At 40.2% G+C, this 12,361-nt stretch overlaps 2 protein-coding genes and 1 long non-coding RNA gene across 4 annotated transcripts; 2 read left to right on the forward strand and 1 right to left on the reverse strand.

Annotated features, from left to right (window-relative positions):
- Positions 1–973: 973 nt before the first annotated feature.
- On the forward strand, positions 974–7,271 carry eef1a1a (eukaryotic translation elongation factor 1 alpha 1a). Of its 2 annotated transcripts, none has more exons than XM_044371987.1 (8): positions 974–1,079; positions 2,506–2,682; positions 3,167–3,346; positions 3,708–4,004; positions 4,727–4,877; positions 5,449–5,705; positions 6,065–6,299; positions 6,439–7,271. In XM_044371987.1, the coding sequence occupies exons 2-8, from the start codon at positions 2,539–2,541 to the stop codon at positions 6,561–6,563; spliced, it is 1,389 nt and encodes a 462-aa protein (XP_044227922.1). In that variant the 5' UTR covers positions 974–1,079; positions 2,506–2,538; the 3' UTR covers positions 6,564–7,271. The 2 variants fall into 2 exon arrangements, with proteins under 2 accessions (XP_044227922.1, XP_044227923.1); XM_044371988.1 differs by having other exon boundaries at positions 978–1,079; positions 2,503–2,682.
- A 218-nt stretch (positions 7,272–7,489) lies between these two features.
- Positions 7,490–11,004, forward strand: cgasa (cyclic GMP-AMP synthase a). Its single transcript, XM_044371985.1, has 5 exons — positions 7,490–8,469; positions 8,604–8,820; positions 9,299–9,556; positions 10,032–10,131; positions 10,371–11,004. Exons 1-5 carry the CDS (start codon positions 7,633–7,635, stop codon positions 10,696–10,698), a joined length of 1,740 nt encoding a protein of 579 aa, XP_044227920.1. The 5' UTR covers positions 7,490–7,632; the 3' UTR covers positions 10,699–11,004.
- LOC122996514 lies at positions 9,587–12,274 on the reverse strand. Its single transcript, XR_006407015.1, has 3 exons — positions 12,230–12,274; positions 11,907–11,993; positions 9,587–10,125 (listed from the first exon to the last, which is right to left on the reverse strand). It is a non-coding gene; the product is annotated as an uncharacterized LOC122996514 (long non-coding RNA).
- Positions 12,275–12,361: the final 87 nt, after the last annotated feature.

Genomic DNA, 12,361 nt, shown 5'->3' on the forward strand with positions numbered 1-12,361 from the left:
ACAGCACACAGTCATCTACTGAAATTATGTACAAAGACATTCTCATAAAAATATTCTCATAAATGGTTCTATTGGGAAAACACAATCTTACTGAATGCAGATATGTTTAAGATTCTTGATATAATTAATAAATATAAATAAACATCTGTATAAGGACATTACCTAGTAGCCAAATCTGGTTCAATACGTCTCTTCCCTGGTGTGAGGTAATGTTTTTTGTTTGTTTGTTTTTGTACACGGTCTCTGCCTCCCTGCTGTTTCTCAGCAGCCCTGCATCTCGTGATAATTGGCGGACAGACGTCTGGGCTCCCAGGTTAATTTTAATCCGTCTAGGGAGCGTCTGTAAGATGAGCGCTTCTCCTGCTGCGCATGAAGGATGCTGCACGCTTCATTTATTCAACCACCTGACTTCCAACCACTGAATCTATCATCAATCAAAAACTGGATATATCTCTATGACCCACACCCTTTCCTTTATTTGCAGTTTGTAGAGCGATTTTATCCGCCCAGAATAACCCACAGACAACTGAAAAAAACCGAGTCTGTATCTACTATAAATCCATGTAACCTACGTAAATTACTCAAGTAGCCTATATAACGCACCGCATTTTATGTGCTGTTTCAATTACCGCAAATCAAAAATAATGTCTATGGTATTTTCCTGTTAAGCCTCAATTGATGACAAACTAACACTTAAAATGCACAGCAGTACAATAACAGAGAGCACCAATTACAAATTGACGTCGTATTCAAAATTTGTCACAACTCTGTGTTATTTTCGTCGGAAAATGTTGATTCGGCGGCTTGATTTAACACTTAAAGGGCTTTTGTTCTCTATAATCTGCAGAACCAAGCATATCCAGACGTGATCGTGTCCGACAATGGATTCTTCGCCTATGGCTGTGTCCTCTGTTGAACTCTTAGCGGCAACTTCTCCTGGTCCCTCGTTGTGATGCTGTACAGCAGCGGGTGCGCGCAATTACGCAACACCCCCGCCTGTCCTGTGCGCTATAACCGGATCAGCGTCTGTCCTCAGCCTCTCCGGTCCTGCAGCCAACCTGACACCGGCCAGCTCTCAGGTACGACAAAGTACATAAAATAATGCATGTGGGGAGGGAGAGTGTATTTTAAAATGTAACCAGGAGGATAAATTTGCGTTTTGTTTAGCGACTCGGTCTCCACGCAGTGCATTGGGAATATTGTTGTGATGCAGAAACGAGGGCAGGCGGCTGGTAGCGAATACGCATCCAGGCGTCAGTAAGCGGGCAGATGGCAGATGATAGAACATGGCGGAGGGTTAACATTTCTATTAAATCCCTCAGACATTATATTTACCGGTGTACTATTTTTTACGCATTATCCGCGGCTTTATCATCTTTTGTACATTGACGCGCACTGCGGCAGCTGTTGTGACGTTATATATTAGGGATGAGTTGTACGCGCATGTAAATTGTTATCTGCCCTGGCACTGAGTACACCTGATCAAGTCTGGTCAAGATCAAGTAGGGATTCATGTTACAGTTGGATTAAGCTACTGTCCTTTCTGCCTGGTGCAAACTAGATTCAGCTAGTATACTGTGAAATAAATCACCACTCACTCAAAAGAAAACTTTTGTGGTGGATGTGAGTGCTTCTATTCAGGATTATCACTATAACTCTCCTGCACAGTTCACAACAAACAATGTGTCCTCTTCCTCTGCATTAACCTGTGTGCAGTGCACTGCAGTGTCTGAGAAATGGCTGCTACACTATCAGGAGACAAGACCTGACAAAATGGTGGATTCTGACTTGGAATGAAACGCGTAGTAGAGTCTGGCTGTGAAAAAAGGCACGGTGCTGTGAAACATCAGAGCCTTGTTGTCAGTGCACAGTAGAGCGGAGCGGAGCAGAGCGGTGGGCAGGCTGGATGTGAAAGAGGAGAGCAGGGGTGTGGATGGATAGAGGAATAGAGAGCAGGAGAGGCAGAGGGTTATTGTGCTTGGCGCAGTTCAGTGACCATTGATACCATCCTTAATCTTCTGAGATACACTACTTATGTAAACATCTATTGCCAGATAAGAGCCCTCATGCTCTGTAATTTCAGTTAAACACATCCAGGACTGAGCAGACAGTGCAGTCACTTTGTTTGTGGGCTGAACTAAAAAAAGATGAAGTCATGTCTCCCTCCTTGTGCAGAATTTTAATGTCATTTCAAATTCTTTCTGCGCCAGTCACTTGGGGAGGCATTAGCACTCTACTAGTGTTTTTATCCCTAGTGCTGCAATACTTTTTCTGAATCTCCAGCTGCATGATCTAACATAACCTGTTCAGACAGTGTTAAATTGCAAAATGCAAAAGCCACTATACCACCAACAAATTATTTTTTTCAACCCTCAAAGAATATATGCTCACACAAAACCTTTCAGTGTCCGTAAATCATAATAACAAGGGCATGAAAGGTTTGTTTACTGCCCTGCAAACCATCTGTTTACCCCAATGACTGTAACTTAATACTGGTTTTAGCAGACTGTCTCGTGACATCAACCAGCTCCAGTCACCATGGGAAAGGAGAAACTCCACATCAATATTGTTGTGATCGGACATGTGGACTCTGGCAAGTCCACCACCACGGGCCACCTCATCTACAAGTGCGGGGGTATTGACAAGAGAACCATCGAGAAGTTTGAGAAGGAAGCTGCTGAGGTAAGGAGATACAAGCGGATGCTGAGGATGATGTCTTCTTGAATTAACTAATGTCTTTCCTCAAGATCAGGACTCCCACCCCTCTAACCATAAGATACAAACCATGCTAACTATTAATAAATAGACATAAATAATATGGGACAACGTTGTACAGTCTCATCGTCACCATGACTTAAGAAAGATGTTGATTTTTGTGTCATAAATCATTGGCCACCAGGTTGATGAAGAGATTTAGTCCAGTAAAAATTAGAAAAAAGCAGGAATGAACATTTATTCATTTCACCTAATTGACTTGAAACTATTGACTTCGACTTTAATTTTTAATGTCCACAACTATGTATCGGCAAAGCAGAATAACCATAGATACCCTGAACATCACACCAAGCTACACATCCCAAAAACACAGCTGAGATTAAAACCCTAACAAGGAAACTGTTGTTAACAAAGGACATTTTAAGAAGGCTTTATATCACTTATTTCTCAGATGGGGAAAGGATCGTTCAAGTATGCCTGGGTGCTGGACAAGTTGAAGGCAGAGAGGGAGCGTGGCATTACCATCGACATCTCACTGTGGAAGTTTGAAACCAGCAAGTACTATGTGACCATCATCGATGCCCCAGGTCACAGGGACTTCATCAAGAACATGATCACTGGGACCTCCCAGGTCTGTAACATGAGGACGCTGTGTGCATTACATACTGTATGGCATGGTTGTTGTTCAGTCATTTAGTTTACATCCCTATCTTAAGCTGTGTGTCCCGAGTGTTAAAGTAAAACAAGTAGCAACAAGTTTATTCATCAGTTAATGTTGAAGAGTATACGTTCTTATTGCATTTCAAGCTGGTAACATTTGGTATAATAAAGATTTTGATCAAATTAGTTACTTTTAATTGTTGAGGACATGACACATCTTGATTTACTAATTCTACTGAAATTACACAAACTTTGAATACTAATGTAATGTGTGAAATGGTCAAAGCTGCTGTGCATCTACAGTACTTATGTTTTATCCATTGCATTTTCAGGCTGATTGTGCTGTGCTGATTGTAGCAGCCGGTGTGGGAGAGTTCGAGGCAGGTATTTCCAAGAATGGACAGACTCGTGAGCACGCCCTCCTGGCCTACACTCTGGGAGTAAAGCAGCTCATTGTAGGCATCAACAAGATGGACTCCACTGAGCCAAACTACAGCCAGAAGCGATATGAGGAAATAGTGAAGGAAGTGAGCACCTACATCAAGAAGATTGGCTACAATCCGGACACCGTTGCCTTTGTGCCCATATCAGGCTGGAATGGAGACAACATGCTTGAGCCCAGCCCCAACGTAAGTAGATCACAAAGACTAGTAATGAAAATTCTACAAGGATTATTACAACGTACGTAGCCTTTAATTTGAATACTAATTTTATATGGCTGTTGCCAGGGATAGAAACTGTAGTTCAAAGGCTAACCGGTTGCTGTGACTGACTGTCGGTTGGTCAAAAAAAAAAAAAAAAAAAAAAAGTCACACCATTCATAGAAATTGAATAATCCTTTTTCCCTTTCTCTTGCAATTATCATAGAAGTGCCCTTGTGCCAGGTACCTCAAGAAACTCTCTAACTTTGGTTGAACAGGCACTGCTGTGGCCATGCTAAAATGTAGTGCAACAGTTGCAAAGGTATAGAGTCAGAAGACTGACTCAGAAATGTCAGTTACACAGCAATATCTTGCTTAAAACTGCTAACATTAACCACCACAAGCTACTGGTCACACCTGACCAAGTACAGCTGTAGCAGTAAAACCTCTCAATTTATTGACTTGAGTTAGAGTGAGTCTTATGTGGCTGATGAATTCAACTTCTCATTTGTTAGAAGACTATTATTTTATCTATTTTTTTTTTTTCATTTCAAAAGTTTCATAGTCTCACTTAAATAACAAAAATTGAGCTGATGGAGCTTGTTGGTCAACAGTAGTTACCTGAAAATGTACTGCAGCTCAAAAGAATCCAATCAGTTGTTCAATGTAATGTAAACGTAGTTTAAAATGTACATTATTTTCTCTTCTAGATGACGTGGTTTAAGGGCTGGAAGATCAATAGGAAGGAAGGCAATGCATCAGGGACTACACTACTGGAAGCTCTGGACGCCATCCAGCCCCCCACCCGTCCAACAGACAAACCTCTTCGTCTGCCCCTGCAAGATGTCTACAAGATAGGAGGCATGTAAACATTGACTAAGAAACTGATAAAACTTTGGGGAATAAGAGAGAGTGTTATTGGGATATAATCCCTCATGACATTGCACAACAAACACCTCTTGACCAGGGCATTTATGATCCCCTATAGGCATGTTTTACAACATACTAAAACACTGTGTTTTGAATAGTTAAATTTAGTCATTCTTAAAAATACAGTAGTCTTTCTCCCTCATTGAGAAATCAAGAAGCTTATAAATATGCAAATGTTTTTCATTTCTGCTGCTGGGTGCAAGATGTCTCTTACTTCACTGAAAAGGCAATTCTCAAGAGTATGTGCACTAGAGGCTTCAAATTTCTCATTGGACCACAAGTGGTTCCAAACTAGTTTTGATGTCATAAAATCATCTTAAAACTTAAACTCAGATTTAAGGTGAATACAGAAAAACTTTCCCCCTTCAGCAGATGAATGTGAAAAGAGCCTTCCAGTGTCAAACTCTACAAATTCTACAGTTAAGGTCAAATATCCAAGTGAGGACTATAACTATTTTGATGTTCTTTATTATATGTTCTGTGTTGAACATCACCTCCTCAGGTATTGGAACAGTGCCTGTAGGCCGTGTGGAAACGGGAATCCTAAAACCTGGCATGGTGGTAACCTTTGCCCCCGTCAATGTGACCACTGAGGTGAAGTCTGTGGAGATGCACCATGAGGCACTGACAGAGGCCCTCCCTGGTGACAACGTGGGCTTTAATGTTAAGAACGTGTCTGTCAAGGACATTCGCCGTGGTAACGTGGCTGGTGACAGCAAGAATGACCCACCGCAGGAAGCAGCCAACTTCACTGCTCAGGTAGGCATTGCAAGGGATTTATTAATAGAAATGAAACATGAGCATGACTAAACACATTCAGTTCTTTCTTATGTCAGATCTGTTCATAGTCTTGAAAAATATTTGTTGTTATGAAGCATCAAAATAGATTTTATATCAAGAAAAAACATATTTTAATATTACCTCAGCGACATCAACAAATAGGTCATTATGCTATATTTGACAAAATTTCTACTGCACCACACTCCCAGTGCGTTTGACAGTGTCAAAATAAGACAATCACAGCAATGAACAGTTCAGTCTTTGCAGTGAACTTTGTTGACAGGAAGGAAATAATCTCTCTATTAATAGGTCATCCATGTTGACCCTTTGCTTTGTAGGTGATCATCCTTAATCACCCAGGCCAGATCAGTGCTGGTTATGCTCCTGTGCTGGACTGTCACACTGCTCACATCGCCTGCAAGTTCGCAGAGCTCAAGGAAAAGATTGACCGCCGCTCTGGCAAGAAGCTGGAGGACAACCCCAAATCCCTCAAGTCTGGAGATGCTGCCATTGTGGATATGATTCCTGGCAAGCCCATGTGTGTTGAGAGCTTCTCTGAGTACCCTCCACTGGGTAAGTTCACATGTGGGACATGTGGGATTTTAACAGCCTCCAACAACTCATTAATACTTTAAATCCCCATCAAATGTATTGCATCTCCACTGTTAATGCCACAATCATCTAAAATCTTCATCTATACTTCACTTTGTAGGTCGTTTTGCAGTGCGCGACATGCGTCAGACTGTGGCCGTCGGTGTGATCAAGGGCGTGGAGAAGAAGGTCTCCACCACTGGTAAAGTTACCAAGTCCGCCCAGAAGGCCCAGAGGAACAAATGAATGTTGTGCTACTCTGCCGACCCCAAGGTCTCCCAGGGCAGGACATCGGTCATCCAACTCCATCCTACAATTGGCTGCTTCAACTTAATAATCAAAGACTGGTTAATCATCACAATGCATCGCAAAAGCATTCGAAGGAAAGAAGCACACTTAGTACACTTTAGTCCTTGAGGCGGCACTCCTGACTTCATTTCAGTGGTTAGATTACCATTACGTACAATGTAATATCAAATGGATAGTTTTAAATGTGCTCTGTTGATTTCATTCATGGCAATACCTTTCTGTGATATTGATATTGACATACTGAACAATTAGAGGTATTTTAATGTATCACCTCTCTAGCTCTCTGGAGTGCAGGTACTGGTCTCTTTACATGGTACATGTTGTCTTGCTTTTAGTGTTTGTTTGCAACTACATGGTGCTCTGTAGGAGCCTATGGCAAGAAGTTAAAACTATGTTCTTCTGAGTAGTAGATTAGTAGAACTTAGTGATTTGTTGTGTTTAAGCTTTAAAAAAGCATTTTAAACAAATGGTCTGAAGTTGTCCTTCCTGAGGGACTCCAAGTAGGCCACCTGATTCTTAAAGCACTTTGATTGGCATTTTGCTATCTTTGCACTTGCACTGGATAAGTTGATATTGACATAAGCTACTGCACCTTATTGTAAGATGGCACAAGCCTCTTTGCAACATTAAACATGTTTCAACCAACATGTTGGGCTGAAGTCTTCAGTCATTTTTCTGTGTGACACAAAGAAAAGACAAGGCAGCAGATGCCTTTAACTTTCCAATCTTATAGAACAGTTCTCATTAAAAAAAACCCATACTCAATCAGTCCATTGTAATTCTTTCAATATACAATGTTGTCCACAAGATGTAGCTATTGCTTTAGGAATAAAATAGGAATTGATGAAGAAATCTGCCATGACACACAACGTCTGAATACATTTTTCAGTCAAAGGCCCAAACAGCCCAAGGGCAGTCTGTCAGGGGGTGTGTTCTCATTCACAAACCGGAAATGTTGCGAGTGTAAATCTGAGGGCGGCAGCCTCATTCCTCTCATTGTAACAACATGACTGGTAGAGGGAGACCACGCAAGGCTAAGAGTCCTGACACTAAATGTGCCAAGAGCCCAACTAGAGCTGAGGAAACAAAACAAGGATCTCTGCCCAGATGTTCAGGAGGAGCCAAAGAAGAGAAGCAGAATGGCACTACGAAAGAACAGAAACCAAAGAAAAGGCAGCAGAAAAAGCCAAACCACAACGAGGAGAAGCCATCTGTGCAGAGCACCCAAAGCGAAAAGACCACTAAACATTTCACAGAAGAGATTGGCAAGCAGCAAAAGACATCTACAGACAGCACAAAGGCCCCTGTCCAGGGCACAAAAGCCAAAAACTATGCTAGGAGGGCCAAATCACCAGAACAATTCACAGAGGAGACAATGAAGGTACAGCCAGTTTTGCCAAAGTGCACCACAGTGGATCCTGTAAAGACCACAAAAGCAAAAACATGTGGTAAGAAGGCAAAATCAATGGAACAATTTACAGATAAAATGCAGCCAGAGATACCTAAGGCCTCTGTACAGGTCACAAAAGCGAAAACTTGTGCTGGCAGAACCAAATCACCAGAAAATTTAACAGAGGAGACAACGAAGAAGCGGCAAAAGTCATTTAAGAGCACCAGAGAGGCTTGTGAACCACAAGACAAGTGTAAAGACAAAGCTGGAGTGGACTCAATCCTCTACACAACTCTGGATACATTGAAGATTAAGAAGGACGAAAGATCAGATGCAGCAAAAGTCATTAATAACATTGTAAGAAGTATAAGGGAGCATTTGAAAAAGAACTCTCTATCCTTTAAAGAGGTACAAGAACCACTACGTACTGGAAGTTACTATGAAAATCTAAAGGTGAGTCACTTCAGTCAGAGTTCCCTCAAACAAACGCTAGATCCCATTACGCTTAATGCAGAAAGTGTGAGTATGAGTGTCAATTGTAGTTTTATGACTTGTGGTGTATTACACTGATGTTTTTGTGTGTACAGATTTCTAATCCTGATGAATTTGATGTCATGCTGCCAATACCTGTTGACCGAGTGGACATTGAACCATTTGGAAATGACGGAGCCTTTTACAGCGTGGCATTAAAACGCGGCAAGAGTCCGCTGACCAAATTTCAGCAAGAGACCGGCATTTTATCTGCCAGTGAAATGCTCAAAGAGTTCAGGGAAGAAGTAACGAAATGTGTCAAGACATTTAAAGGCAAGTACTGAAATTAGTGCTTTTTAATTGTTGGGAAATTAGTTGGTCAAATGCAGTTTGGGAACCAGTCAGTGTGGCTAGCAGAGTAAAAATACCCTGTGATCAAACAAGCAGCAGCAACACCTTCCAGTGTTTTTGTGAATTATGGAGATGCATGATATGTTTGGCGCCATCTGAACACTATTTTCAGCATATGATCAACAAAGGATCTTATTTAATCAAACATTAATCTTACTGCTCTGTGCATTAGCACTTGAGCTTATCAAAATTTGACATTACTGAAGTTTGCATGACAGCTACAATCACCATAGATATCATGCTGTGTTTCGCCTTGACTTTTGTCTTGGATGAGAATATGTGTCAAAGAAAGAAATCTTTTAAAATGTCTGACATGTCTGGTGACACTGCATATAGAGTAGGCTCTATAATAACAAATAGATATAGAATTTAAGTGTTTGTTCAATGTTTATTCTTTCAGAATGGGAGATGACAAGAAAGAAAAAAGGCTGCCCTGCAGTGACCCTGACCACAGAAGTTAATTCAGTTACCATCTCACTGGATGTTGTTCTCTGTCTAGTGGTTAAATCAAGCTGGCCAGCTTTCACGAAGGATGGCTTTAAAATAGAGGGCTGGCTGGGAACTAAAATGAGGCAGCAATACAAGTACCAACCATATTACCTTGTCCCAAAATATGAGGGCAAGGGTACTGCGGAAAGTGATGGGGTCCTTGCTAAAGGTAAATGTAACTTCTCTCAGTCAGTAAACTGAAATTAGATTGTGATTAATAGAAATGACCCACTGGCTCTTTACATATATACTAGGTCTAAATAATTTCTCAGTGAGGTATGGTTTATATTAACACTGACATATAATCAGAGAATACTGAATTCTGAGAGGCTATAGCAGCTGGCTTGGGCATTAACATACCAACACACTATGTAAGCAATCAGAGATCTCACAAGTTGCATCAGTTGCCCAATACTGCATCTTGAACTGATCATTTTGACAGCTACTAGATTTGTTTATGACAAGCTCATACCTAGAGAAATAAGAGTACAACAGTTTTTAACAGGAGAGATCTGGCATATACACGTTTACAATACTTGCCATTTTACATGCTTTTCCATCTTCATGTTATTTTTTCAAAATCTTTCATTAATGAAGACTAGAAGAATGAGAAGCTTGAGTATTTTGTCTTCTATAACACACAGATGTTTGGCGGGTTTCATTCTCTCACGTTGAGAAGGCCATACTGAAGAATCATGGATCAGAGAAGACATGCTGTGAAGAAGCCGGAGTTCGCTGCTGCAGGTCAGATTTTATTTTTTGAATGAAAAATGAGGCAGTGAGTACTCTGACATAATTATTCCTGAGGTGAAAGTACAACACTACAGATTTTAATTTATCCAATTCCTCTCATTTCCAACACATAGAAAATAGAAACAAACTTAGACCAAAATATTATGTATATTGTAAATTATGATTATCCTCAAGGTAAGATCATTCATCAATCAAATCCTCCAAAGCTGTTCCTTTGTCTTTGCATGCAGGAAGGACTGTTTGAAGCTCCTAAAGCACCTCCTCGGTCTGCTGAAGGAAAGAGGCTCATTTGACAAGTTCTGCTCCTACCACGCCAAGACCACGCTCTTGCATGCCTGCTGCTCTAGAACTAGAGACACTGATTGGCAGGCCTCAAGTCTGAGTCACTGCTTTCAGATGCTCCTTAAAGATTTTGAAGACCACCTGGACAAAGGTGTTCTCTACAACTTCTTCATCCCAACACAGAACCTGCTGTCTGGTCTTAACCAGGAAAAGTGCAGAAGTCTGGCTAAATGTATCAAGGATCAACGGAACAATGGCTTTCCTATTTTCAAGTGAAAACCTCACAACAAATATAGAGTCACTGGCTTGTAACTGTTCAAGGTCAACCCAATAGTCTCTGAAGCATCCTGCATGTGGAAATTTGGCTATTAAACCCAGGGTCATCTTTCAAGTAGGAAAGCATTATTAAAGTGCCTTTAATGTCATAATGTAATGTTTTTACCAAGTTTATTTCCCTGTAAGCCTTTTCTTAATTGATGTCTTGTCATTGCTCATACTGTTGTCTTATATTTATTGTTTATTAAATAGTTTATACCTCCTCTCAGGATGATTTTACAAAGTCAAAGAAATTAAAAGATTGAACCTACCAAACTGTGCCAATTTATACTTCTATTACTCTGTTATATTTATGACATTTTTAATAGCATTGCAGGATTCATTTTAAAAATAATTTGAATTTATTGACTGACTTTATTTACTTACATGTTTGCCTATGATTTTGCATCTCATACTTAATTTGTCTCCTGCTTTCACATTTACAATTTCCATTTTGTGCTCCCTTAAACTTAATAGCGTCTCCCTTTAGCTTACAGATGTGGAAGCAATGTGCTGCCTAAAAATTAAATCCATACAACCAGCAGCAAGAGCTTTGATTGGCCAGCATTTGAGCTCTGACCCTACACAGGCTAAAGTCAAATGTACAGAACAGTTGACAAAGCATTTATTTCTAAAGGCATATGAAGTATTTGGTAATGAGAGCTTGTACTAGAGGGAGTGCATCATTTTAATCACCAAGTTAATAATTTCCTAAACAGTTTTATTCTCTATAATGGTGGTTTATTGTAAACACTGAGTAATAAAATTCAGATAAACATCCAGGTAGATAAGTTTCATTCTATATAAGTTTCATTACTAACATCACAGGTAATCAACTGTCATGTATAACAGATGAGGGCAAAGTACAGAAAAAAAAAGAACAAAGACTTACAGACGATGAAACCTTTGACTTGGTAAACAGGTTATTTCCTTGGAGGCATTATGTCAAATGAAAGCTGCTTTACAAACACCTGACTACTACCACAGGCAAACATTTCTATTGTTTATTACAAAGTATGGCATTCACACTTCATGGAAGCTTTTTAAGCCACGTTATTAAACTTAGACTTAATCAAGCAGGAAGTGTATCAATACTTCTGCCCTTCACTTCATCAAACCCAAATTACAACTCATCTTGATAGGAAATGTACCTTGAAATGTCATCTTACCTGAGCGAGTTGCCACACCTTCTTAAACATCAAATTCAAGGACTTTTCAACGACTTTCCAGGACCGAATTCCCTCAAATTGAAAGACCTAACACAGCATAGTTTGAGACACAAATTAATTACTTTTACAACACAGAATTTTTATAATGAGAACTAGCAGGATTTACAGAAGCACACAGACTATGTGGTCTCATATATAAATTCAAGCACTTTCAATGACATAAGTCTATTTATGTATACTTTCAAAAACTTTCAAGACCTTGATTTTTTCCCCCCTCAAATTTACAAACTTTCAAGGATTTCAAGGACCTGTGGGAACCCTACCTGAGGCTGAGATGACGGGCATCCATACGCATCACAGAAGCTGATTCTGTGAAATTCACACTTCTGAAACGACAACATGAACAAATCAACCTACAGGACTTTTCAATTTAATTTGATGCTACAACGGTCATA

Source organism: Thunnus albacares, chromosome 14, assembly GCF_914725855.1.
Source record: "Thunnus albacares chromosome 14, fThuAlb1.1, whole genome shotgun sequence".
Taxonomy (NCBI): Eukaryota; Metazoa; Chordata; class Actinopteri; order Scombriformes; family Scombridae; genus Thunnus; species Thunnus albacares.

Bases quoted from the DNA above. Each gene is read 5' to 3' on its own strand.
- eef1a1a (XM_044371987.1), top strand. From the start codon at position 2,539: ATGGGAAAGGAGAAACTCCACATCAATATTGTTGTGATCGGACATGTG. The intron at 4,878-5,448 runs GCATGTAAACAT...TCACCTCCTCAG, and splicing joins AGATGTCTACAAGATAGGAG to GTATTGGAACAGTGCCTGTA. The intron at 6,300-6,438 runs GTAAGTTCACAT...TTCACTTTGTAG, and splicing joins CTCTGAGTACCCTCCACTGG to GTCGTTTTGCAGTGCGCGAC.
- cgasa (XM_044371985.1), top strand. From the start codon at position 7,633: ATGACTGGTAGAGGGAGACCACGCAAGGCTAAGAGTCCTGACACTAAA. The intron at 8,470-8,603 runs GTGAGTCACTTC...TTGTGTGTACAG, and splicing joins GTTACTATGAAAATCTAAAG to ATTTCTAATCCTGATGAATT. The intron at 8,821-9,298 runs GCAAGTACTGAA...TTATTCTTTCAG, and splicing joins ATGTGTCAAGACATTTAAAG to AATGGGAGATGACAAGAAAG.